This window comes from Aythya fuligula, chromosome 2 (genome assembly GCF_009819795.1).
Source record: "Aythya fuligula isolate bAytFul2 chromosome 2, bAytFul2.pri, whole genome shotgun sequence".
Lineage (NCBI taxonomy): Eukaryota > Metazoa > Chordata > Aves > Anseriformes > Anatidae > Aythya > Aythya fuligula.
Genome location: NC_045560.1, coordinates 156,996,901 through 157,020,896, shown reverse-complemented (window position 1 = coordinate 157,020,896; position 23,996 = coordinate 156,996,901). Strand labels below are relative to the sequence as shown.

The 23,996-nt window shown below is 41.1% G+C and overlaps 1 protein-coding gene across 4 annotated transcripts in view; it reads left to right on the top strand.

Annotated features, from left to right (window-relative positions):
* Positions 1 to 23,996, top strand: part of TSNARE1 (t-SNARE domain containing 1) — a 450,045-nt gene that overhangs the window by 181,624 nt on the left and 244,425 nt on the right. For 3 of the 4 annotated variants that reach the window (XM_032181904.1, XM_032181905.1, XM_032181906.1), the window contains 3 exons: positions 18,806 to 18,896; positions 22,089 to 22,163; positions 23,650 to 23,706. In XM_032181904.1, coding sequence (XP_032037795.1) covers positions 18,806 to 18,896; positions 22,089 to 22,163; positions 23,650 to 23,706 — 223 coding nt within the window. The remainder of the gene's footprint in view (positions 1 to 18,805; positions 18,897 to 22,088; positions 22,164 to 23,649; positions 23,707 to 23,996) is intronic. The other variant, XM_032181907.1, reaches the window with a different exon arrangement.

Here is a 23,996-nt window from a genome sequence, read left to right as displayed (position 1 = left end):
GGGTGGCTGTGGAAGCGCTCAGATGGACAGGAGGCTTTGGGCCACAGAGTTTGCTGGAGAAGCAGCTTGAAAAGAAACTGATGGCTGGTTGCTTTGTTTTCTTTTCTCATTTTATTGCACTTGGGGAACAGGTCTTTGCGCATGTTCTCTCTAAGGAAGCAGGATTGCATCAGCAGTGTACCAGCCCTTAAAACCATGTCTTTGCAGCAGACAGAATGAGGAAAACCCCTCCCTGCCCCTGCAATATCCTGGGAAATGTGTACAGTGAAGGGGTTTTTGGCAGGTCACCCCGATTCCAGCAGGGTTTGGTGAAGATGCATTGCAAAGTTGGCAAGGGTCAATGTTCTCAACCAGCACAAAGCCAAGCTCAGAAACATTCAGCAAGAAGCATGGGATAAATAAATAATTTTCACCCCTTGTAGTGCTGCAAGTGGATTTGAATACCTAAAGTTTTGAATGACACCAATTAAGATTGTTAAATCCTTTTAATTATGATGGATCTGGGTTGGGCTGGTGCTCCATAACGATAGCACTTTTTAGCAGTGTGTTGCACACAACCAGATGTGTGGTTTTCTCGTGCCCTGTTGCTGCCAAGACCAGACACTTCCATGTATCAGTACCAGGAAGGATGCTCATGTGTGGAAGGGATAAAGCGCCACATGTTTCTCCCTGCCTGCTTCAGGGAAAGGCCTGCTACCAAGATGTCATATCCCTGACACCGTTGGAGGCAGAAGGTGATTTGTGTGAAGCTGAGCTCTCATGGAAGCTGCTCCACCACTTGCACACCAGGAAGAGATATTTAGGGGCTGGGAAGGCATTTGGCCCTCGTGGTACAAGCTCTGCATGGACATGCGTCAGCAGTCTGGTAGGGTTTGTACAGCAAGCGTATTGCCCGGTGTCTTCCTCTGGCTATCAGGAACAATTATCTCTTAACCGAGTTTTGTGGTACTTGTCTCTAAGTGAATTAATTATCTTGTTCAGGGCTGAAATTTAGAAAAGCTTTTTGGGAAGCCAAATAAATTGAGTGTTTTCTTTTTTAGTGAGGAGCTAGAAATGGCTTGCACTCGACTCTTCCTTCCAGAACTGGCAGGCATGTAACTTCTCACATGCTGAAGCCTGCCAGAAAAAGTCCTTTCTAAGAGCTTCCTCTGCATTTCTCCTCCTCTCCTAATCTTTACCTCTTTAAATCCAGCTGGGAAGTTCAGGTGAACTGTGATTACATCTAGAGTAGGTGGGAGGCATTGCTGGCATTGCTACCATACATTGCCTAGTTGCCCGTGTTGGGAGCTGGTTGACATATGTGATGTCTCTATCATGAATAGAATAGAATAGAATAGAATAGAATAGAATAGAATAGAATAGAATAGAATAGAATAGAATAGAATAGAATAGAATAGAATAGAATAGAATAATTCGGTTAGTAGGGACCTAGAAGAGAGGGATCTGGGGGTCGTGGTAGACAGCAAGTTGAATATGAGCCAGCAGTGTGCCCTGGCAGCCAGGAGGGCCAATCGTATCCTGGGGTGCATCAAGCACGGCATCGCTAGTAGGTCAAGGGAGGTGATTGTCCCGCTCTACTCTGCGCTGGTGCGGCCTCACCTCGAGTACTGTGTGCAGTTCTGGGCACCACAGTATAAAAAGGACATGAAACTGTTGGAAAGTGTCCAGAGGAGGGCTACGAAGATGGTGAAAGGCCTGGAGGGGAAGACGTACGAGGAACGGCTGAGGTCACTGGGCCTGTTCAGCCTGGAGAAGAGGAGGCTGAGGGGGGACCTCATCACAGTCTACAACTTCCTCGTAAGGGGTTGTCAAGAGGCAGGAGACCTTTTCTCCATTAACACTAGTGACAGGACCCGCGGGAACGGGGTTAAGCTGAGGCAGGGGAAATTTAGGCTGGACGTCAGGAGGGGGTTCTTCACAGAGAGGGTGGTTGCACACTGGAACAGGCTCCCCAGGGAAGTGGTCACTGCACCGAGCCTGTCTGAATTTAAGAAGAGATTGGACTGTGAACTTAGGCACATGGTCTGAACTTTTGGGTAGACCTGTGCGGTGTCAAGAGTTGGACTTGATGATCCTTAAGGGTCCCTTCCAACTCAGGATATTCTATGATTCTATGATTCTATGATTCTATGACCTACAAAGATCACATACAGTCCACTTTTCTTTCCATTGAAGAGGGGATTCAAGGGAGAATGATAAATGTCCGGGTCTGAATGTGATGAAGAACTAAATGCTCCCTTGTCACCTGAACACATCATCTGTATTTCCTAAATCTCTCTGCCCCTTCTCTCCCCATACACACACCCAAGCGGAGTTTTCCTCCCTGGTCTACTGAGTTTGCAAGACAGGATAAGAGTGACAGCTCTCTGCAAAGTTAAGAGTCACAACAGAGCATTTCTAATGGGTTTTCTCTGTTTGCTAAGTCATTTCACCAGTCAGCACTAAGTACCTGTTAAAATATTGCTGCTAAAATTCAGAGCTGATGCAAAGATCAGTGGCACTGAGAAGTCTGGAGGAGCTGTACTAGTGTTAGGCTAAGCTCTTTCTAGCACCATGTCTCTGTATATCCAAACACAGAATTATAGCTAAGAGAAAGCAGTATGAACTGGTATGATCTGTGCTCATAAAACTGGGATGCATGTTGAAAGTGGTGACCTGAAGGGTCAAGGAACTTGGCATGGATTCCCAGGGATGGCATTCACAGCTGTATGAACCATTAAATACTGGGTTTGGAGCAGAAAGGTGATTTTTTGTTCTCTCTGTAACTAAAGAATTTGACACTGGAATGTACTGTAATATTTTCAGTGTTGGTGAATTTAAGGGATTGTTACAAAACTCCAAAAAGGATCTGAAGGAAATAGAAGAAATAATTGAGATCTAGGGAAAATATCTTCCTTGGCAAGCCTTGTAGCACAGCCAGTTTAGTTCATTAGAAATGAGACTGAGAGGTGACTTAATTACCAAGTACAAGCACCTTCAAGGGGAGAAAGCAGTGGCACCTAAAGAGCTCTTAAATCTAGCAGGAAGGGGAGCGACAAGAAGAAATTATAAGAAGTCAACAACAGAGGAATTAAAAGGGGGAAAAAATGCAATTAAAATAGCCTTGAGTGTGGTGATTCAGGGAAACTAGCCCCTGAGGGTTTGGTATGCTATGTCTGATTCCACTTATGAAATGAAAGAGAGGTTGAGCAGGTATCTAAAAGTCTTTTGAACTGTTTTTTTTCATTTGCAGAACAGAAGGAAAAGCTTGAACTATGCAAAGACAGGCAGATGCTGGAGGTGAGCAGGTCTCCCCTCCTGCAGGGAGCGATTCACACATTTTGGCAGAGGTGTTTTCACTGAGCTGGTCACATGTAAGCTCCCTGTAGTCAATGGAAAGAAACAGACACTTTTTGTGACATATAGTTTGCCTGTAGTTGCCTGTATTTGTCTAGGTTATTCATGTTTGGTGACTGTACCTAGGTATGCTCCATACCTTTTTATTTCTCTTTCCCCTTTTCTTTTTAATTTACACAATTAATCCACCGCTATATTTCAAGGAAGTAAATAATTCAGTATTATTTGCAGAGTGTGTGGGAGCTATCTCCCACCTTGCACTGATCACCCATCAGATCCCCAGGTATGGTTTTGCACCTAGACTGAACTAAACTGGATGTAAAATTAAAATTGCTGTATACGTTTCTGCTAAACCACACATTTTCTGTGGTGCCTTTTTGAATCTTCCTTTTAATAGCCATGAGATGGGTTGTGGGAAGCTACAATTAAAAAACACAAATTTCAGGAGGTCAAAGGAGAGACTATATGCGGAGAGCACCTGGAAACAACTAAGAAAAATAGTAACAAGGCCAGAAAGGCATATACCGGAGCACACTGTCCCCTTTTGTTCTCAGACATCTTGGATTATAAATAGAAGATAATGGAATGCAGCGTCCTGCAGGAACCGTGAATAATTAGATGGCTGATGTACAAGAGCAAGTGGAGGTCACACAGATAAACTAAAATAATGCTTGAATTTATTGGAGAAAAAAATGACTTGGAAATGACTTTAGCTGGCTTCTTTATTTTTTTTAATGGTAGGAAAACAAAATATATAAATCCTGAAAAGCAAAAGCTCAATTCAAGACACCAGTGCAAATCGAGAGTAATTCCATTAAAGCTAATGGAATTACGTCAGTGTAAGACCGGAGGTAAGTTCAGACCCAATTACATCTTGCTCCTGAAATAAGATTTCAATATTGTTTGCTAGTGTTTGTATTGCAATGAGAGTCCAAAGGAGAGCATCATATTGCTGTACTGGGTGATGCTCCCTAGAACCTCCAGTCTCAGTTGCCAAGGTGCACAAAGTAAGAGATCAGAAGCAAAAATTAGTTCTGCATATGACAAAATGGGAAACTGAGGTGGAGGAGTAGCCAAAACTGTAATACAGAAGCAACTTGGCTCATAATTGCATTCCTAATTCCATTCCTAATTGCATTTGCATTCCTAATTCCTAATTCCATAAATTATTCCCAGTAATATTTTAGAAACAAAAGCAAACGCCCTGCTCTCTAGGGGACCATAGTGTGCCTGGCCAGTGCTGTTTGTGTGGTGGAAGGCTTCACTTTGGAGTCATTTATGAAATAGGAAACAAAAAAAGAAAGTGGAAAGGGGTTGCTGATGGGAAACAGCAAGATGTGTGGTTGGAAGGTGGTAGCTTTTTGTGACCTGAGTGTTTGATCTTGCTTTAAAGAATAGAGCTGCAGAAAATGCAACATAGACATCTCATTTTTAAGGCTACTTCCCCTTCTTTTTCTTTTCAATACTTTTTTTGTTCTTCCAATCAACATGTGGAGGAATACATATATCAACTAGAAGAATCACAGAGTTAAATTTCACCTTGTCCTGAAGGTAAGGCGTAGTTAATTTCTTGAACATAAGAAATTGATTTTGCTAAATACAGAATATGGAAAGAGCCAGCATCTATGAAAGAGGTTCTGTTATGGCCACTACTTTCCCCTGAACCCACAATTTTAATACTTTTTTGTTATTATTTGAAATCTGTATGGTTTCAGGGAGACACTAAGATGCTCTGCATTTTCAACAATGCAGAGAAATACCTTGAACGTCCCCCAGCCATCCCATCAGCAAAGAGATTTTCTCAAGTCCACAACAGCTGTTACTGAGCTGCTGGGCTCTCTATAACAGAGTGCTGCCTAAACTGTGGTAAAAATTTTATAACCTCTGATTTACTGTCTGGACAGTACCAGGCTGGCTGGGGAATAGTAGACAAGTTGCTGTTTTGACTTGAGTGACCATCAAGACTACCAGTGTGACACAGGAAAAATAATGTGATATTTCAGTCTGATTTAATAAGTAAATTATGGAGTTCCCTTAGGTCCTTGCTTCTTGATGGCGAATCCCCAGCTCCGTAGAGGTAGTAGGTGCTACAGCTTGGACTAAAGCCTAAGGGTGAGTAATAGTAGGTATAGCTGAACGCATGAAATTTTGGCAAATCTCAGTTTGCTGTGCCAGGTATTGGAGCCGGAGTCATGAGCCAAGGGGAGTTGAAGACTGTGGTGTCTTCAATATTAAAAGGGGAGTTGATAAATTACTGGATTGTCTCTTTTCAAGATTGATTCTATTTTGGTCCATGGGAGAAAGACTAGGTGATTTGACTAGTAGATTAATTGATCTTTTTTTTTTCTTTTCAAGTAATTTTGCCTGCTGTTTTTCAACCACTTCACATATGGACAGCTACCACACCAACACTGAGAGTGTTAAAAAGGCAGCTGTCCAGGGAGGGGGAGCAGAAGGGAAGAGGAGTATTTCTGCAGTATTTTTTTTCTCCATTAAGAAAAAAGACCCTAAAATTACATAATGACTGGTTGAGCAGTTGAGATGGAAATCTTCTTCCCCATCAGTTTCCCTGCCACACATCCAGATATTTGACAAGTTGATTTTGTACCATTGCTCAAAAGCTGCTGCTGTGGCTTGTTGAATTTATGTTCTGCTTTTGGGGAGACAGTCCGAAAGTCCTTTCTTTGTAGTTGTCTCTGACGTCTTTCAACCTCCAAAATAATAAAAATAAGGCACACTTCCAAAGCCGCATTAATTCGATACATTAATATAAGAGATTGATAAGGAGTAATCAAATTCATCTGATTCAGCAAATTCCCTGTATGGAAGCTTTTAGGGCAGATAAGATTCAGTCCCTGACAGAAATGTTTTATCTTCTGTGAGAGATAGTAAAAGCATCTCTTTGTTTAAGTCTGGTTGGTTAGAAAAGTGTTTTTGACCTAGAAGTGTGAGCCTGCCGGTGTGAGGGTGAGATGACGCAGGGTGCATGAGGCTCCCTTGAGCTATCAAGGGCTCCCAGCAACACCCCCAAAGGAAAAGTGTTCCCGTTTTGGGAGAGAAGAGGAAGAGGAGACATGGCATTGCACTGCAGTGTCTGCAGATAGATAAGAAGCAAGTGATAAGGACTCATCCATGTGAAAAGTAGGAGTACAGATCATGAGCCACTTCTACATCAGAAAATTATGTCGGCCTCACCAAGGGTGTAAAATTTACCAAAATCTTGCTGAACCAGAATTGTGCTTGCATGTGACAGCGAAGTCACAGTAACATGCTGAGTTGTGAGTGGCTGCAGGGCCACCCTTAACACCTTAAGGACTTTAAGGTGAATGTCAAGACACGGGCCTGGCAATGCATTTGGTCCGACAGAACATAAGTCCACTGCCTGATGTAGTTACTTAGAGGAGCCTGTGACCACAAAATATCCAGCTAATGTTAGACTAATGGGGTGAAATGTATAGGCAGAACATTTGTGTTTGACAAGTGCAGCTAAAAATATCACCAGGTCTCTTTGCTGTTCCACGTACCATTGACTTAATGTTCTTTTGTGCCATTAATATGGGAAAGCACATAATCAGGAAGCAGTATCTATATATCTATATCTATATATATATAAAAACACCAGCCCAGTGAACTAGGCAGAGCTCACTGAGTCACGGGATGGTGTTGGCTCAAAAGAGGCTTCTGGAGGTCTTCTCATTGAAGCTGCTGCTCAAGAGCAATGGCAACTGCTTGGGTCTTAATTATGTGACATAAACCTCAGTTAAGGAAAATGGCAGGGTTCAATAATGTCTTATAACTTGTTCATGCTGGCTTCATGCCTTCTGCTGACTTACCTTCATGTATTAAACTGTTAGGGATAGGGGGAAGAGACCCAGGTGAATGATCCAGTCAGAAGACTTGATACAACTTGTGGGTTGGCAGTAGCAGATGTGATTTGGGGGGTTCTCTGTGCAGGAACCCATCAGTCTGGATGTCAAGAGAGCTTTACGAGTAGGAGAGCTGCCTGTCTCCACAAAGCAGGTTTTTCTAAGCCTTTGGAGGGAGCAGACAGTAAGTTCCTACAGGACTTTAAGCAAGCAGAGTGCCAAACTATGTATGTTAGTACATACACGGTGGTGTCGTCCTGGCTGATTAGGTGATTGGGTGGATGGCTTGGATGTTATATATATTAGAAATTATGAATGTGGATCTCATCTAGCATTTGCATGCTGTGCAAGTGAGCAGAGTCCTGAAACTAAACACAAGGACTGGTTTGGGACAGCTGTCAAATTTGATGTCAGTGAAAGAAGTAACACTGGATGGCAATTACACCCAAAGTCTCATTATTGTATAATCAAAGCAACCTAGAATCCAATATGTCAGCGTTATTTGGACGCCAAAAGTTCAAGGAACTTACTGAATGTGGCACTACCATCTGATAGGCACACCAAGATTAAGGGACAAGGACCAGAGATATGTTTTAAGAGATGGGCTTTTCTTTTTCCGTATGGGAAAAGGTGGATCCTAATCTCATGGTTTATACTTACCCTTTAACTGTAATGCTTTCATTTAGGCAGCTGTGGGATTATTAATATAGATGGCTCAAAATCAGTCCAAGATTTGGAGCTGGCACATGGCCTCCTGGTACTGCACAGCACACACTGTGTAGTACACTTGAGTTAGCTGGCAAGCAAGCAGGAGGTGAAAATCTCTTCTCTGTTCCTTATGAGCCAAGCCAGCATCATTTACCCAAGATCTCATGTCCCTGAAGTTCACCAGATCTTCGTTCTGCTCCAGAAGTCAGTTTCTGTCTGAAAACAAACAAATAAAACAAAACAAAACAAACAAACAAACAAACAAAAACACTTTTCTGTCCATTTGGGAAAGAAATAAAATAAAAATATTTAGGATCACTCCCTGTAGCTTCTTGCATTTCAGTATGACGCTGTTGTGGTGTAAGATCCCTTTATTTAAAAAAAAAAAAAGGTCATATGCTTCAGGAACACCTCTGCTGTGGTGCTTTAATGGATAATGCTGCTGTATTTGTTTTGGTAATATTGTCAGCTGGATCCATGTGCACAGCCCTTTGGCAGCTGTTGCATAAACCTAGCATGCTTACAATTTGGAATGAACGGCTGGCTTTTAAGCACTAAGAGTGCAAGGAAGCATGCTTGGGCTGATTGCTCTGCTATTACAGTGCACTGAATGTGACTTTCTCTGTTTTCTTTTCTTCTTGTGTACCTACCTGCACAAATGCAATGATTTTCACAACATGGTTGTAAATGTATAAATTTTTAGCCTAGTTACATCTACAATAGCTTGTGTTGCAGCAAGGCAACAGAGAATCCAGTCATGGAATATTTTATCCCGTTCATAAGCCTCCATTCAGGAAGAGGAGAAACATTATTGATCTTTCATCAGGTAATTTTCTTCTTTCAAGTACCTGCAGTGGACTCTTAAAAGCAATTCCTAAACTGAATCCATTTTCCCCCAGAGAACAAATTTGCTATCAGCAGCAAAGGTTTCTGACAACGGGATTTAGAGTTTTCACATCTGAATGGATTGAAACAACTGGGTATTTCCATTGTCCTTCACTGTAAACAGAGGGTTGATGTTTCTGAGTTCATTATGTGCTTGGTCCATTGCCTTCTGCCAGCAGAAAAAGATAGTCTTGCCTTACCCGAAACAAACTTCAGAGCCTGTCGGTTTACAATGAACTTCCTCAGACCTTTTATCCTGTTTGTTTATTGTTTTGCTATATATTTGTGCCCAATTATTAGGGAAATATCTCTTCAAAGTTTAATTTTTTGGACTGCTGGCAGTGCATTTTAATTGTTGCTCTCCCCCCTGGAAATACACGTCCTTCTGGCCACAGCCTGAGACATTTTGCTATGGACCATGGCTGGTGATTTGCACAATTCCCATAATAGCAATGCCTTTTGGGTGCTAGTGCAAAATTTATTGCCCCACAAAACGGGGTCTTCGTTCACATGGTTACTCTTGCGGGTGTTTTATTGGCCAATAAAGGGCCTTGTGTTTTTGTAATCTAACTGCTGGGCTGTTTTATGATCTGTTGTCGGCTGGCGGGTGGTGGGGAAGAGCGACTCGTGGCACTTTGGGAATTACACATTATTGTCACCTGAGAGTCTGAAGGATCTTTAAATTGATGAAATGTGGGGCTGATCAGCAGACAAGCCTCACCAGTAGCATTTCTTTTAAGAGTTTCTCTCTCATTTATTTATTGATTTATTTATTTATTTGAAACCTAATCATTCCTGAAAAGAGACAAAGACATTTTTTTTTGCCAGCTAAATTAAAGCATTGCTAGAAAGGTGATGCAGGGCAGAGGGAAACATAAGTTGAATTGAAAGGACAGTGAAGGAGGTAGGAAGAAAAGTATTTAGAGATCAAGAACTCAATATTTTAAGTGTATTGCACTCTGCACAGGATAAATATATTAATTTCCCTTGCATTTCACAGCTTGCCCTGATGTTCAGAAAGTTGCAGAGATGTCATTTAAAGAGGCATATGAAGCATACAGGATAGAGCAATAGGTGGTGAGTTGACTGCGAAGATCCATTTCTCTTCCCTGCACAATTCCTTTTAGTCATCGCTGTGCTTTTAGAAAATGAAATGCAGTATGAAAACAAATAAAGCCATAACAAAAAAATTTACTTTCAAGCAAACAGAGTTTAAAGTTGTTTTCCATCATATATTAACTTTTTTTTTATTTTATTTTTTACCCTCTCTTGCTCAAAAATCAGAAAAAATCAAACCTTGACACATGTGCCTCAAGGGAATATGTTCAGAAGGTGCCAACCTTTTCACCAACTTTGACTTTTATGTTTCACATTGTGATTTAAAATGGCTCTTTCCCCCAACTGGCTTCCCTATCTGCGTACTGCTGTTCTCCAAAATCCCTTCCAGGGCAGGAACAGGAGGAAGAGAGAGAAAACAAGACCAAGTTGTGCAGCTGGGCAGGGGCTACGGGGTCTGGTTTAGGAATAGAAATGTGTTTGAGCACATAAAGTCACTAGATTAAGATTTTTTTATTATTATTTATTTATTTATTTATTTTTATTTTTTGTGGACAGAAAGGTCTTTGTGTTTATGTGCTGTGTGATATATGAGAGATCCAGAGGATGCTTTTTCTGTTTAGGAAGATAAGATCTTGCAGCACATGGATTCTGCAGATGCATGAAGTAGACTTTTCTGGGATGGCCAGATATGCTGAAATCCCACATGCCTAATCCCAAAATCTTCATGTCCCATCTTGATGGGTTTTCCAGGTGGAAAAGAAAAATGTCACAAGAAATCCAGCTTGCAGGATCCTTATACACCTGTCTTGGAAACCAAAAGCTATGCCACTGGCTTTGCTGTATTCCCTGCCACTCATGGTGCTGAAGCACATTAAATGAATTTGCTAAATGCTCAGTTACTCGGCACGATGCTTCAGCATTAGTGGATTTTGCATCTATCTTCAACATCTGTTGTAAATACCAGTCCACATGCATGTGGACAGTTTAACAAACTGATATTTAGGGTGAAATATTTATTAACGTCAACAGGAAGGTTCATGAAGGGTTCCTTCAGTGTCTAAAATGTGCACTTCTAACAAACCTGACACCCCACTGTGCTGTTGTTTTTTTTTTTTTTTTTTTTGAGTGTCTTCACATTGCCTGCCAAGGAGATCAGCACATTTTAAACCTTCAAGCTGAGCTGTGAGCTTCTTGGTTACTTTTCCTCCATTTGTCATCTGGGACAGGGTGGTCCATATAACTTCATTGGATACATTTCCTTTGCCAATATGCTACCTTCTGAAATACGGAGCACTCAATTCCTGCTGTGGTTAAACATTAAGCATTTGCTTTTGTGCACTGGTGCAGTGTTTCGTGGATCTTTGTATGTTTAATCTTAAAGCTGAGCTTCTTGGAGATGATAAACCTTTTTTTTTTTTTTTTTCCCATTAGACTACAAAAGAATTACTTGGTCATTGTCTTTCTATTTAGATTTTTTGCTAGTTAAAGGATGGACATTTTTCACAGGTTTATAGGACAACCTGTTTGCTACACATTGACAATTCAGTGGTACAATCACTGCTAATGCCTTTCTTTTCTCACTTAAATCCTGACCAAGGGATTGGGTTTAGGCATGTTGCTTAATTTAAGTATACACATAGGAGTCCCTTAATACCTCTAGCTGGAAATACACAAAAAATAACAGCAAGCTGAAAGGTGTTTGTTTGCCTTAGATTTCTTGCTCACTTCACAAAATAGCAAAACACCTCACGGTCGTTTGAGTGAAATGGTTTCATTTTTCAATTAAAATTGCCTGGTTTTAAGCAAAGTTGGCTTTTCTTAAATGAAACATGACTTTTCTTGTGTGAAAATGCCTCTGTCCTAGAAATTTGTACAATTTATTCCCTTGTTTCATCTATTTTCTCTGGATCTTCTTGCCATTGAAAAAAAAAAAATGGCAAGAAAACACAGGAAACAGCAAAAGCAGAAGAAAAAAAAAAATACACCAGAAAAACAGGATGAAGCCTTGAAAGATCTTCATCTCTTCAACGAAACTTTTCATACTCAAAAGTGCAAAGCACCAGCTTTTTTATTAATGATGGTTTCAGTGTAGTTTCTCAAGGAGAGCAAAGGAAATCGATCACTCATTCACATCAGTAAAGTGCCCTTCATCTTTACTTTTCACAGCAGCGAACTGAGTATTAAACCCACGTTAAATGCTAAAGCTAAGAGAGCAAGTGTGGGAAGGATAATAGGCTAAATTAATCTGCAGGGCAATTTATCTACAGCCCATTTGTCCCTGTCTTTCCTACATACATGTCTGCATGTAGGACACGTTCTTCCACACTCGTCCACCCCAAATCACTCATCGAGTCAATCCAAATTGCTTCATCAGTTGGGATTCACAGAAAGAAACGGATAAAGGCATTGGTGTGTAAGAAAGGGGCTGGTTTAGGGTTCACTAAAGCAGTGAAAAGTTCACTGAAGCACCAGGAAGGGTCAGAGGGTTTTTGGGACAAGCAGAGGTGGCAGTTCCCTGTCCTTATGTGCACGACCCTCCATGTGCCATGAAAGGATTTATGAGAAATTCCTAAATAGGGGGACCCGGGCTTCTTCTTTATCTGGTGCTCTTCCCAAATGCAGAAGCTAATGCCTACAGGAGTATATAATACGAGAAAACGTATTGAAGCAGATCCAACAGTTGGCTTTTTTTATCTGCACAAAGTCCGTGGGATTTTGGTATATTGCTTCTTGCATTTTGTGTCTGTGGCTTTCAGCCTCTGCTCTGAAAAATAAAAACAAACAAACAAAAAACAAAAAACAGAAGTTTGCATAAATTGGATGCCAACGTTCCCCAAAAGAATTGGGGTTAGAAAATTAAGACAACATCTATTTTTCCAGAAATTTCAGGGAAGGGGTACATTTTCTAATCCTCTTGTACAGTATATAAAATGTTTTCTGTGTTTGCAGACTGTGTGAGGGACGCAGAAAGCATGTTGTTCTCCTTGTGTCTCTCTGCAAGTTGTCTGGCTCCATTAAGTCCTGCTGCAGAGTCCAAAATGAAGCAAATCTGTGCTCCTGAAAAACCTAGAAAGACAGCTTTCATCCAAACTTTGAGTAAATTACTGGAAGAAAGGCATGGTAACAACTGTATAGAAATTGCACGTTGCTTTCTGGTATTGTTACAGCCACCTCTGTGCCTCTGAGAGCTGTTGCAGGGATGCATCCCCATCACCTTTTCATCATGGACATCGAGCAGAAATGCAAAAGACACAACAGAATTAGAAAGCATGGGTGAAGCTATCAGAATACTCATGGTTTAATGACATTTATTGTAGGGTGATAAAAGGATTATCGGGGTAATACCAGGAACACTGGTGACTATTAAGAGCTTGCAGAAGGCAGATGAGGTCCTCAGGCTGGGCAGGAGGAACCTGTCTGCTTTTTGCAGAAACATGATGCAGGACAAGAGACTGCTTCAGCGCAACACAAGTTGCAAAAATGGTTAAAAAGAAGTCATTTGTTTATTAGCACCAACAGGGAAAAATGGCTATCATGATCAGTAGGCACCAGGGTTCATCAAAATGAAATTATGGCAAATTAAATTAATTTCTGTCTTTGATAAGTTAAGAGGCTTACTGACTAATGAGAGGGGGGTGTAATATAGCTCTGTTCTGGCAAGGCATTCACAAAGGATCCAAGGGGCTCTTTTATTAGGAAATAAAGTGAAACTCGGAAAATTAAAAGTGAACTGGGGAGTAGTGTGGGTGAGAGAAGGAGAAGTCACTTGAGTTGTGACTAATGGTAGCGACAGCGCTAAGCTGCTTCCTGTGGGGTCCTGCTTTGAGTGCTCCCTGAGCTGTCAGTAATGACCTGACAGATGGAGTCCGAGGCAATGCTGATTTAATCTGTTGGTGATACAGGGTTAAGAGGGGGTCTTATATACTGTACTGGACATAATTTAGTTGAAAAACACAAACCTGCATCCCTGGCAGCACGTCAATGAATAAGCTGCTTGCAAAGAGTGGTCAAATTCTGTAGGAGAGCAGCATTGATTAGGGCAAGTGTTCTCCTTATTTTTGCAACAGTTGCTTCTTCATTTTTAATTATTTGTTTTTAAGAGTCAATAAAAATAAATAAAAAAACAAAAAGAATAGTGCCTGGTAGGTATTAAAAAGACCATGGAAAATTTAACTAGGGTTTGCAGTGTTGTCTTAATTGCCTTGGTCACATTTCTGTGATTAAATTTATGAGGACTTCTATCTGACTCCAAGTCAGATGTTTTAATCCAGAATCCAGCCCCCCTACAGCCATGATCATCTCCAGAGATGACGCAGCACTAGAGCCAGGTGAAATACCTCCCCTTCCTTCTCTTCCCACCCAACCACAGACCATCCCCTGTGTTCCACAAAGAAAAATAGCATCACATCTCCTAATACTTTCAAGTGACAAGCAAATTGGAAATCTATGATGCTTTTATTATAGAATATTGTGTGGCTTGAAACTTGGAAGTAGCAGTCCATTTTTCTCCTGAGTTTTACTCGGCTAGATGATTTACACCCATGCAAAAGGGCTTTGCTGACGGAACAGAATTAGAACTCTTATTTTGCTCTATTGTATATGGTTCCTCAGCATGCAGAAGCAGTTCCTAAAGGGAAAAAAGGGGAAAAGAAAAGAGTTTGACTGTCACTGTGGAGCTGGAAGAAGTAGATTTATCCAGTCTTCCTTTGGTGATTTTAACAATACAGTAAAGATAATTTAAAGCTTGGTAAAACAACTGTTCCTCCTAGCTCATCTTTCTGCTTTGTTTACATCTGCAATAAATACTCAGAGGTGAGAGATGCCCACTGCTTTCATCCCTTCCTGCTTGCAGCAGCAGAGCCAGCAGCCCTGGGGGACGATGCATGGGCTTGTCCGTGGCCATGAGCTATAGCAGTCTAATGCAGCACGACTTTCCATCCTATTGGTGTTTGCTAACACAATTGTTGGACATATCAGCCTGGAAATATCCGTAGCTCTGTTGTAGGACTGTAGGAGACACCCAAAAAGCAGTGGGTTGCTGCTGTAGGGTGGGCTTCTCTGCAGCACCTCTGCACAGACCATGAAGGACCTCTGTTGGCTTTGGGGTTGGAATTGGCATTTTCTAAAGCTGAACACCTAGGTCAGGTGGATAAAGGAGAATCAGAGCCTTCAGGGACTAAAAGTACTCCTTGCTACTCCATGGCTGTCCCTGTGGCCAATGTGTAAGGTCTTATATACATGTACTTAGAGTTTGCTGAGTCCTATCTTCAGCCCCCACAGTCCTTTACAAAATCCAGCTGTACGACAGGCAAGAGGCTGGCTAAAGTTTTACAATGCAGATAATTTCCTTGTGCATGCTTGATGCACCCTTACATATTTATGTCTCTGACAAGTATGGAATATATTTAAATGCAGATACCCAACCTATTTCTGCTTGAGCCACAGATTGTGCTGCTCAGTGCCCTGCTCCATGTACTGGAATTTTTACCTTTCTATGTACAAGAAAACTGCAGGGAGTGGTAAGCATTCCAGCTGCTGTGTAAGAGGCAAGTGAAGGGTTTAATGTATGCTGTGCTACCCGGCTTAGTTGTGCCCAAACCTACTTGACCTCCCAGCTCTTTAAATGCCTGCTCCATTGCTGTGTAGTTGAACTGTCCCAAAGGCGATACTAAATCTAATGAGGTTTAAACAAGCATTGTAAATGTATCCTTGGATCTGTACCTGAAAATCTTATTATTGGTCTTATATTAGGGGTAGATGAAAGTAAAATAAGCCATTCCTTCTATTCTAAGTGGAAATGCCTTTCACCTGCTGCAAATAGAAAACAAAGCTCTTTGGGATTGTTGTGAGTGGCAGCAGGCATGGTGAGGCAGAGCAAAGTCTGTCCTCTGTCGGTCTTTGTGGTTGCATTTGGGGTCTGATTATTTTGTGTTGACCTGGTCATTCAGCCTCAACAAACGACACAAGCAGTAGTGAAGCTCCCTCGTTCCATCCCTGCAGAGAGCAGAAGCAGCCGCCACCACATCTGCATCTCTGCTATGCTCATTTTAGAACAGGATAAATAAATTACAGATACGATCGCTCAAAGAACAAGCTGTAAGCAGTTGCATGCTGGGGTTTATGGATTCAGTGGACCACAGTTCCCTGGTAGAGAAAACAGCAGCCATAGGAAACTCTTAGGCAGCAGTGTGCTATCTCTTGTATTATTTAGTGCATTGTCTTTGCAATCTCCATGCGTACAGAAATGCGCAGCAAGAGGTGTTATTCTTCCTAAGAGATGGCCTTTTTGTTTTTACTCTTAGAGTGCTAATTTTCACAGTACCAATGTAGCCAGATAAGTCTTTTACAACATTTATATTTTAGGCACTCCGTATCTCTGTAGACTATTTAACTTGCTGTTGTGTGGAGGACTTTTTCCGAAGCACATTGTATTCATCAGAGACACCCCTTTAATTAACTTGCACACTTCCATGGGGAGAGGAATATAAAGAAAACTAATAATAATAATAACAATAATAATAATGACATATCTTGTTACCACTACATATTAAAATAAAATGCTGCAGGGGGCAAGTTTTAAGGCCTCTATTTTTTAATGAAGATCTTAATAGCATTTAATGTAAATTAAATATAATCATTGTCTGATTCCTGAGCATATCTCTGAGGCTAAAGAGTAAGAATTTAATTGTGCTGGCAATATAGTGGGTAATGCTAAAATCAAGCACTAACATGTTAGTTAAATGCATTTTGAATTAAGAAGTGGAAAGCAGAAGTTTTAGTTTTTGTACTCCTTTTCCCATTTTTTTTGTAGTAGTAGCCCAGTGCAAAGTCTGTGTGAGGTGTGGATTTATTACACAAGGTATCTGACATCAAATTTGCATTAAAATGCAAATGCAGGAGACTTTCTTTAACTTTAGAAATTAGGCAGGACAGATGTAAAAGCCTAACAACCCTTTTTACCTTGGGGATGGGCAATTGCTCTTATGCACATCCCTGACTTGTCTTGTAGGCAGATTATTTAATGTGGTCTGGACAGCAGCTCCAGTGTTGTGAAAGGCACAGTCTTGAGATGGCTCCTTAAGGAATTCATGCCCTTGGTGGCAAGATTTACTTGATTAAAACATTGGGGCTGAGGCTAACTGTGTAGTCCTCAAAGCAGATGATGTGACAGGATTCAATTCCCAGCTCCCTCTCCTGTGATGATGACAATATGGAATACCTGTCTGTGGTGGATATGACCTCTTCCATCTCAAATTAAAAGTGATGCAATTAGTCAGCTGGTGTTTTGGGTCCTGGGATCATAAATAAATGATATGCATTTTGATAAATGGATCCAGAAATGTTATCTTAATTTAACTAATGAGAGCTCAGAATAACCAGTTATCTGATCCTATCTTCTCTTCATATTAGATTATTTTTCTTTCCTGTATGGTAGCTATGACTTCTCTGCACTTGCTCTTACATCTGAATTACTGTTCTGCAGCTAAGAGATGTCATCTTCATGGTACGCTAAGCTTTCACTTGTCTACCTGTTAGGTCCAATGCATTAAATTAGTGTCCTAGAGAGGATTTTATCCTAGAGAGGATTTTATCCAAGGATTTTGTCCTAGACAGGATTTTTTATCCAAAACATGATCCACCTGTTTTGTCTGCACAGGGAACATGATTTAGTGGATGAGAACTTTCCTAGGGGGATGTATATTGCTGTTCTTGGTGTCTACATCCATCTGCTCTGACCAGGTGGAAATGACAGTCAGTGGAGTGCTTGCTGAGAGGGTTCGATGTGTTTGTAGCTGAAGTTGTGCTTGGAAAAAGTCTGGGTTTGGGGTCTGTAAGATGTATTTTACAAGATGCACTTTCTGCAGAAAGCAAGTCTTGAAAGACTTGGCCTCCATCAGTGCTGACAGAGCAGTAAAGAAGGAGCTGAAGGGCTGGGACTGGCCCTGGGTCTTCAGGACAGAGGGACCCTAATGAGTTGTCTTATCAGTTTTTTAATCAAGGAACTCCATTCACTCTTCATCCCGCCCCCTCTGAAAAAGAGTAGCTGACAAATGAGTTTTTCAGTACAACTGTGACTTAAATATGTCCTCTAAGGGAGAAAAAAGATTATTTTCTCTTGGTGTTTTTTTGAGCCTTTCCTGAGTTTTTGATTGAAATATAATTGAAAGCCACCCCTTTCTCAATAAAAAGATTTGAAGTTCTCTCTGGAGAAGTTTAGAGTCTGAAAATACCCCAGTGACCTTATGATGCTTGGGAACCAGGGGACTGAGGTAATAAATGCCTTTGGGCAGCATTTACGTCTCTTCCCCCAACTTTGTGTGGTACTGACCAGAGACACCAGCAACCAGTCCTTACAAGAAATAATGTTAGTGGGATTTGGGGTGCAAAGGGAGGGGGAGAGCTATGGCTGGAGAACGGTCTCATTTGGCTCCTTGCCTGCCTCTTTCACTGCTTGCAATATCTGCTTTGGAGATAGCATATCATTAGCAGGGAGGTGACCGCAGTGAGGAAATTCATCCTGCTCAACATCTGCCTCTTAGAATTCCTTCTAAGCAATGCAGCTTTTCTGGACAAGCCATCAGACAACTCCCCAGACCCATCTCTTTCTCCTATACAACCCTACTTTTGACAATTTCAGTCGCCATACCAACCGTCTGTGATGACCTGACTAAAAGCCCACGCTCCATTTTCACCTTACCTTTCCCCACTGAATTTGCAGGTCTATTGTCTGTGTGCTAATCACAACAGGGATGTTTGGGGTATCTTCTTTCTAGGATTTCCTACAGCCTCCTCATTGCTGCTCAAGGTCCTGGACTTGCACAGTCTCGCTGTGGCTCCATGTGATGTGTGGTGTGTTGTCTCGACCACTCTGCAGCTTGATGAAGTTCTGTAAGTGTCTCATTATGCAATTAATTTCAATTGCAATTCCCATCGTCTCTCCTCCTCTGCAGGCACGCAACCCAGCAAGAGACTAATAAAACCATCACGACTAGCACCAAAGCCATCAAGCAGCTGTCTGAGGTTGTCAGAGGCTCATCCAGGGTATGTGTCATTAAGGATGCTGTTGGGAGAGGGTGCTGGGCCTTGTGGAGGGAGGAATAATGAAAAAAGTGGGTAGTGGGTGCTTTAAAGCTGTTAACTCCATGTCTTAAGTTCCTGTCCTGTTACACAATAAGCATAACTTGTGTTTGTTTTTAAATCACAAGTGGAAAAAAACAGCTGCATAAAGCAGTTTTCCCCAAACCTGGATCATCTGGGACTGGAAAGCAATGATTCAGTAACAAAAACTAGCTGACATCTTTCTCAGGGGCTTCCACAGCTTGGGTGAAAGCACTCCAGAAGTTGTCCATCTCTACATGAGTGTGTAATTGGGTAAAGACTTGATTGTGTAATTGGATGAGTGTGTAATTGGGTAAAGGTGCACTGGGTGCCAGTGGGTTTGGAAATGTGTTCAAGTATCCAGAAAGAGCAGAGCAGTGCATTTGTCTATGATATTCATTCAGTGCCGTATCCTAGCAGGCAGGCAGCGGTGGAGGCAGATAATAACTGGCTGTATGGCCAGATCAGAGCTGAATTTTGAATTACAATTTACCCTACAGCAGTTCCATCTGTTGTGCGGATAGACTGGTCTTCTGCCATCGGTATGTTCAACTCATATGGACATCATTGTCAAAAGAGTACGAGTGCCTCCCATTCCCTGGTCCCCAGTGCAAGGGCTGGACAAGCAGATGACGTCTGACCTTTCCATAAAGACCTTTAGACCCCAAAATGTTCCTGCTGACTTTGTCCCATGGTATGCATCTGGGGGAAGAGCAGCAGCTCGCCGTATGGCATCCCTGGGGAGCAAACTCCAGCTGGTGTGAGATTTGAGAAGTTTCAACTGCATAGCAGGTGATTCAGCAGCTGAAAAAAATAGGACAATTCTTTTCTCCTTGACTATGGACACCAGTTTTCTATCACGTTCTTGCTTCTAGCATCCATGTATTTTCTGGGCCAGAAATTAACCCGAATTGGGATTAACTCTCACTCATTTTTGCCATTCCCCAAAATCCTGTACTACAGCACTGTTCTCACCATCCTCACACCTGGAGGAAACTCTGCTCTTAAAATAGAAGCAGGCTTTGTCCAGGTGGTTTTTACAGACCAGATTTAAGTTACTTGCAAGCAGAAATCTCAGAAAAGGATTTAAGAGTCAAATCACCCCAGACTACCTTTATAACTGGTAGAAGACCTTGTGCAAATCAAACCACCTAAAAAATGAATGGATAGTGGTGTTCCCCAGAGGACGGGGAGGGAAGCATGAAATGATTGTTCTTCACTTATAGGTATCAACCTTAATGTTTGGAGGTTGTTAACACGTTACTTTGGTTCATGATGGACTGCAAGGCCTATTTTGTTTTCCCCTTTCTCTTGCACACTCTGAGAATAATTACACTAGATCCTGATGAAACACAAATTGTCTTTTTTGAGGTGTGGAGATCTGGGCTGTTTCATGTTGATCTCTGGGTTCTATTTTGTGACATAAATTGGGACCAAAAGGGAATCAGCCAAGGGCACGTTAAAACCAATTATAGTGCCACAAGGGAACGTCATTATTAACCTTTGAAGCCAATGTTGTGTCCACTGAAAACTGTCAGCAGAACAGCTTTTACTGTCATGTGGAGAAAAATTGCTAAGTTAAAGGGGGAATATTTAGGAGCTGAAGGAAATTGACACATAAACAATTATGGTAATATGAGGAATAAACTCACCGCTCTCTACTGGCATCACATAATAACTTTTTCTGCTCCCTGGTCAATTCATTTAACAGATTTTTTTCCTTAAACTCTTTTTTTTTTTCTAACCGTGTGCAGTTTAAATAATTAAACCTACAAATTTTTATATAAAGTCTGTAGTCCTTCTCCCTTATGTAGAGTTAATGATTCTAGTGGGTATCGACTGCTGGGTCGGCAAGTCCCTCTTGGGGATCTGGGTAGCATTTCAAACTTTCTTCCCATAAAATTTCTCACAGCGTGAAAAGCCTTCCATTAATTTGGAGCTTTATAGTCAGTCCTTTCCAATCTTTTATTCTATGTATTGCTTTGAATGCACACACATGGAAAGCTAACAAAAAAACACCTTTATTTGCCCCTTATTTTCCAGCCATAGTTCAGAGCCAGCAAGGTACGTGGGGGGAGTTTCTCCGACTTCCCTTGAAGCTCCAGGTGCTGCTGGAGTCAGGATTGCCCAACTGGGCAACCTGGTAGTATTTCAGGAGTAAAGATACTGTTCTAAGTGGATCAGTGTGATACAAGGCAGGAGACTGATGTAAAATAGCACATGGTTATTTTAGGGCTTTGTTTAAACTAATCTCAAAGGGCTTAAATAGAGAGGATCTGGATTCCAGGTTTCTGTAGGATGAGTGCTAGACCATTAGATCAGCTCTCCAGGGTGGCAATCTTGTCTTATTTTGTGTATGTAACAAAGTTTATAGACCTTTATTGGTAGAATGGGAGTAATGATATTTGCCCTGTTCTAAAAAAGGTTTTAAATCTTTGCATGATGAACTGTACAACTAAGATATTCTTCTCTACAAAAATACTACCATTAAAAATTAAATATGTTTATCCTATCCTTCATAAAATACACTTTTGCATTCTTAAGCAGTTGTCTGAAACGGCTGAAAGTGCTGTAAAGTGAACGTTTTGGAGTAGTAGCTTTAGCATATATTGGGTTTTGTTTGCTTAGTCTGAGGCTGGGTTTTAGTAAGTAGAAGCAGCATACAATGCTACAGCCATTTTCTTCTCATTATGGTGTTAAGGTCTTTATTTGCTTATGGTTCATGAGTCTTTAAGAACAGTTATGGAATTGAGACTCCTTCCACGTAAGCAGGCTGGAGAGAAAAAATACTCCCCTATATTTTGCTGGCACAGAAGGTGTCCAGCTCAGATCACAGACTATGCTGTAGTCCTAACACAAGTATTATATTGAATATCCAAGATGGCATTTTTTGAACTTCCAGAAAGAGCAAAGCACTGTAGCATCCTGGCATCCCCAGGGAAACTGGATTTTTTTTAATTCCACCTTTCAGTTTTGTCCACCTTGTTTATTTGGTGTCTCCCACCAGAACTATTCCCAATAGTTAGGGTCAACTCAGGTGGTTTGAGTTAAGTAAACAGCTTCATTTATCTCTACAGACCTGCTAACCAGTCCTTTTTTTTTTTTCTTTTTTTTTTTTTTTTTTTCCCAATACAGCAGGAACGACTTCAGCTGGACAGGCTGAAGAACCAGCTGTCTGATGCCATCCAGAGATATGGAGCTGTGCAGAAGGTAAGGGGCTCTCTCTTCCCCTCTTCAGTGCATGAATTTGGGATCATGCTAAGTGGGAGCAAGCGTGGCTCCCAGAGGTGTGCAACATCTGCATAGTGCTCATCTCCATAGCTGCTCACATGTAATCCCTCCCTCTTTTATTTTATCAGCCCAGTAGTGTATCATTATATTGAAATATGCACATGCATGTGACTGCTTAACAGCTCTGCAACAATACCAAAAAAATACAAGAAATGGTGCCTTTGCAGGCTGTGTATCTAGTGGATGCTCAGTGGTACCCGTGGCTGAACCATGACATTTTTGGGCATTTCTCTACTCAATAAGAGAGCAAGAAGTGGTTGCACAGCATCCCTTTCCCCTTCTCTGTTTGCAGATAATGTATGGGCAATGCTGATATTTATGCTAAATGTTAGCCCACTGTATGGCTGTGCCGCTCTATGTGTCTGCCAGAAAGTTTCCAAATGCATCTTGTGGGTTGGACCTGTCACAGAGATCAAGCTGTTTAATTAAACAAACAAAACCTGAACTCCAGCTCTTTCGTTCACATCTTGCTCTCCCACTTTACCCTGGGAGACTCCACTGATGTGCGCATTTGCTTTGCTTTTAAACACTGTAGTAGCAGCCTAAATTTACCATCCTCAAACCACATCTCTCTCCCACACTGCTACCTGCACATAACAAATCTGAACATTAAATCAAGTTCTGTGCAAATACAACCTGCACAAACTCTCACTGCTTTCTTATACTACTGCATTGAGTTTGGGAAGAATATACTGGAATTATACTGCTTTAAGGAAATTTGGCTGGTAACATAAACTTAATAACATATCTCTATTGGAACCACTCTGATAGATGGCCCAACATTTGCTGGCTATGATTAAAAAATAATAATAATTAAAAAAAGTATTCAGAAACTCAAGTATGGGGACTTTAAATTACTTTATCTCATTAAATGAGAGTTTGGAAGGATCCAGGTAAAGGACCCCACCCCTTTATGCACACACCTTTTTCATACTTTTTTTAATGCTCATGAGTACAATCCATCTGAACTGTACATGTGGCTTTTCAAAAAAAACACAACTGTCATCAATTCAGAAGTGCCAAAATTAGCCACCACATTTTGTGAATGCCCGGTTGCGTCAGGAAACCAATCTGAGTGGTAAATTGCTACTTATCCACGTCCTAGCTGTCATTTCTTAAATATACGTTTCGGTTTTGATAACCTTGTCATTCTGGAAGCTTTGAAGACTTTTAATTCCTGCAAGACCAAACTTTTTCATGCAGTTATACTCCCTTTCTTTTTCTAAACAGCAAGAGCTTTGTCTTTGTCTTGTTCTTTAAAAAGCAGAAAAAATAACTTCATATGATTTCTTCCCTAAATATTTGTATTCTGTTTTCTGAACCATTTTCCTTCTTTTTTTTTTTCTTTTTTCTTTCCTTTGTTTCTTTTTAATTGAATTGAGTTTTATTTTCCTTTTTTTTACAGAAAATAGCAGAGAAATCCAAAGCTTTGCTTCCTACTGGGCAGAGAAGTAGCAAACAGGTAAGTTCGTGTGTGTCTCATGGAACTATTTTTCTGGTCTTTCTGGGGGTTTTGTCTACTCTGAAATTCAACAAAACAGTCCTGTACCCACTACCCTGGGAGCTGGGCTCCTAGGCTAAGTGAAATCACACTCCAAGTGTAATTTTGTCAAAGGAGGTGAAATGTTTTTTTATCAAAGCTCTGTCCTCAGTTTTAAGAGAAATCATGTATTCTGTGTTCTTCATCTACATTAAACTGTGGCTAACAACTATAAACATATGCAAATATAACCTTTTTTTTTTCTCATTTTC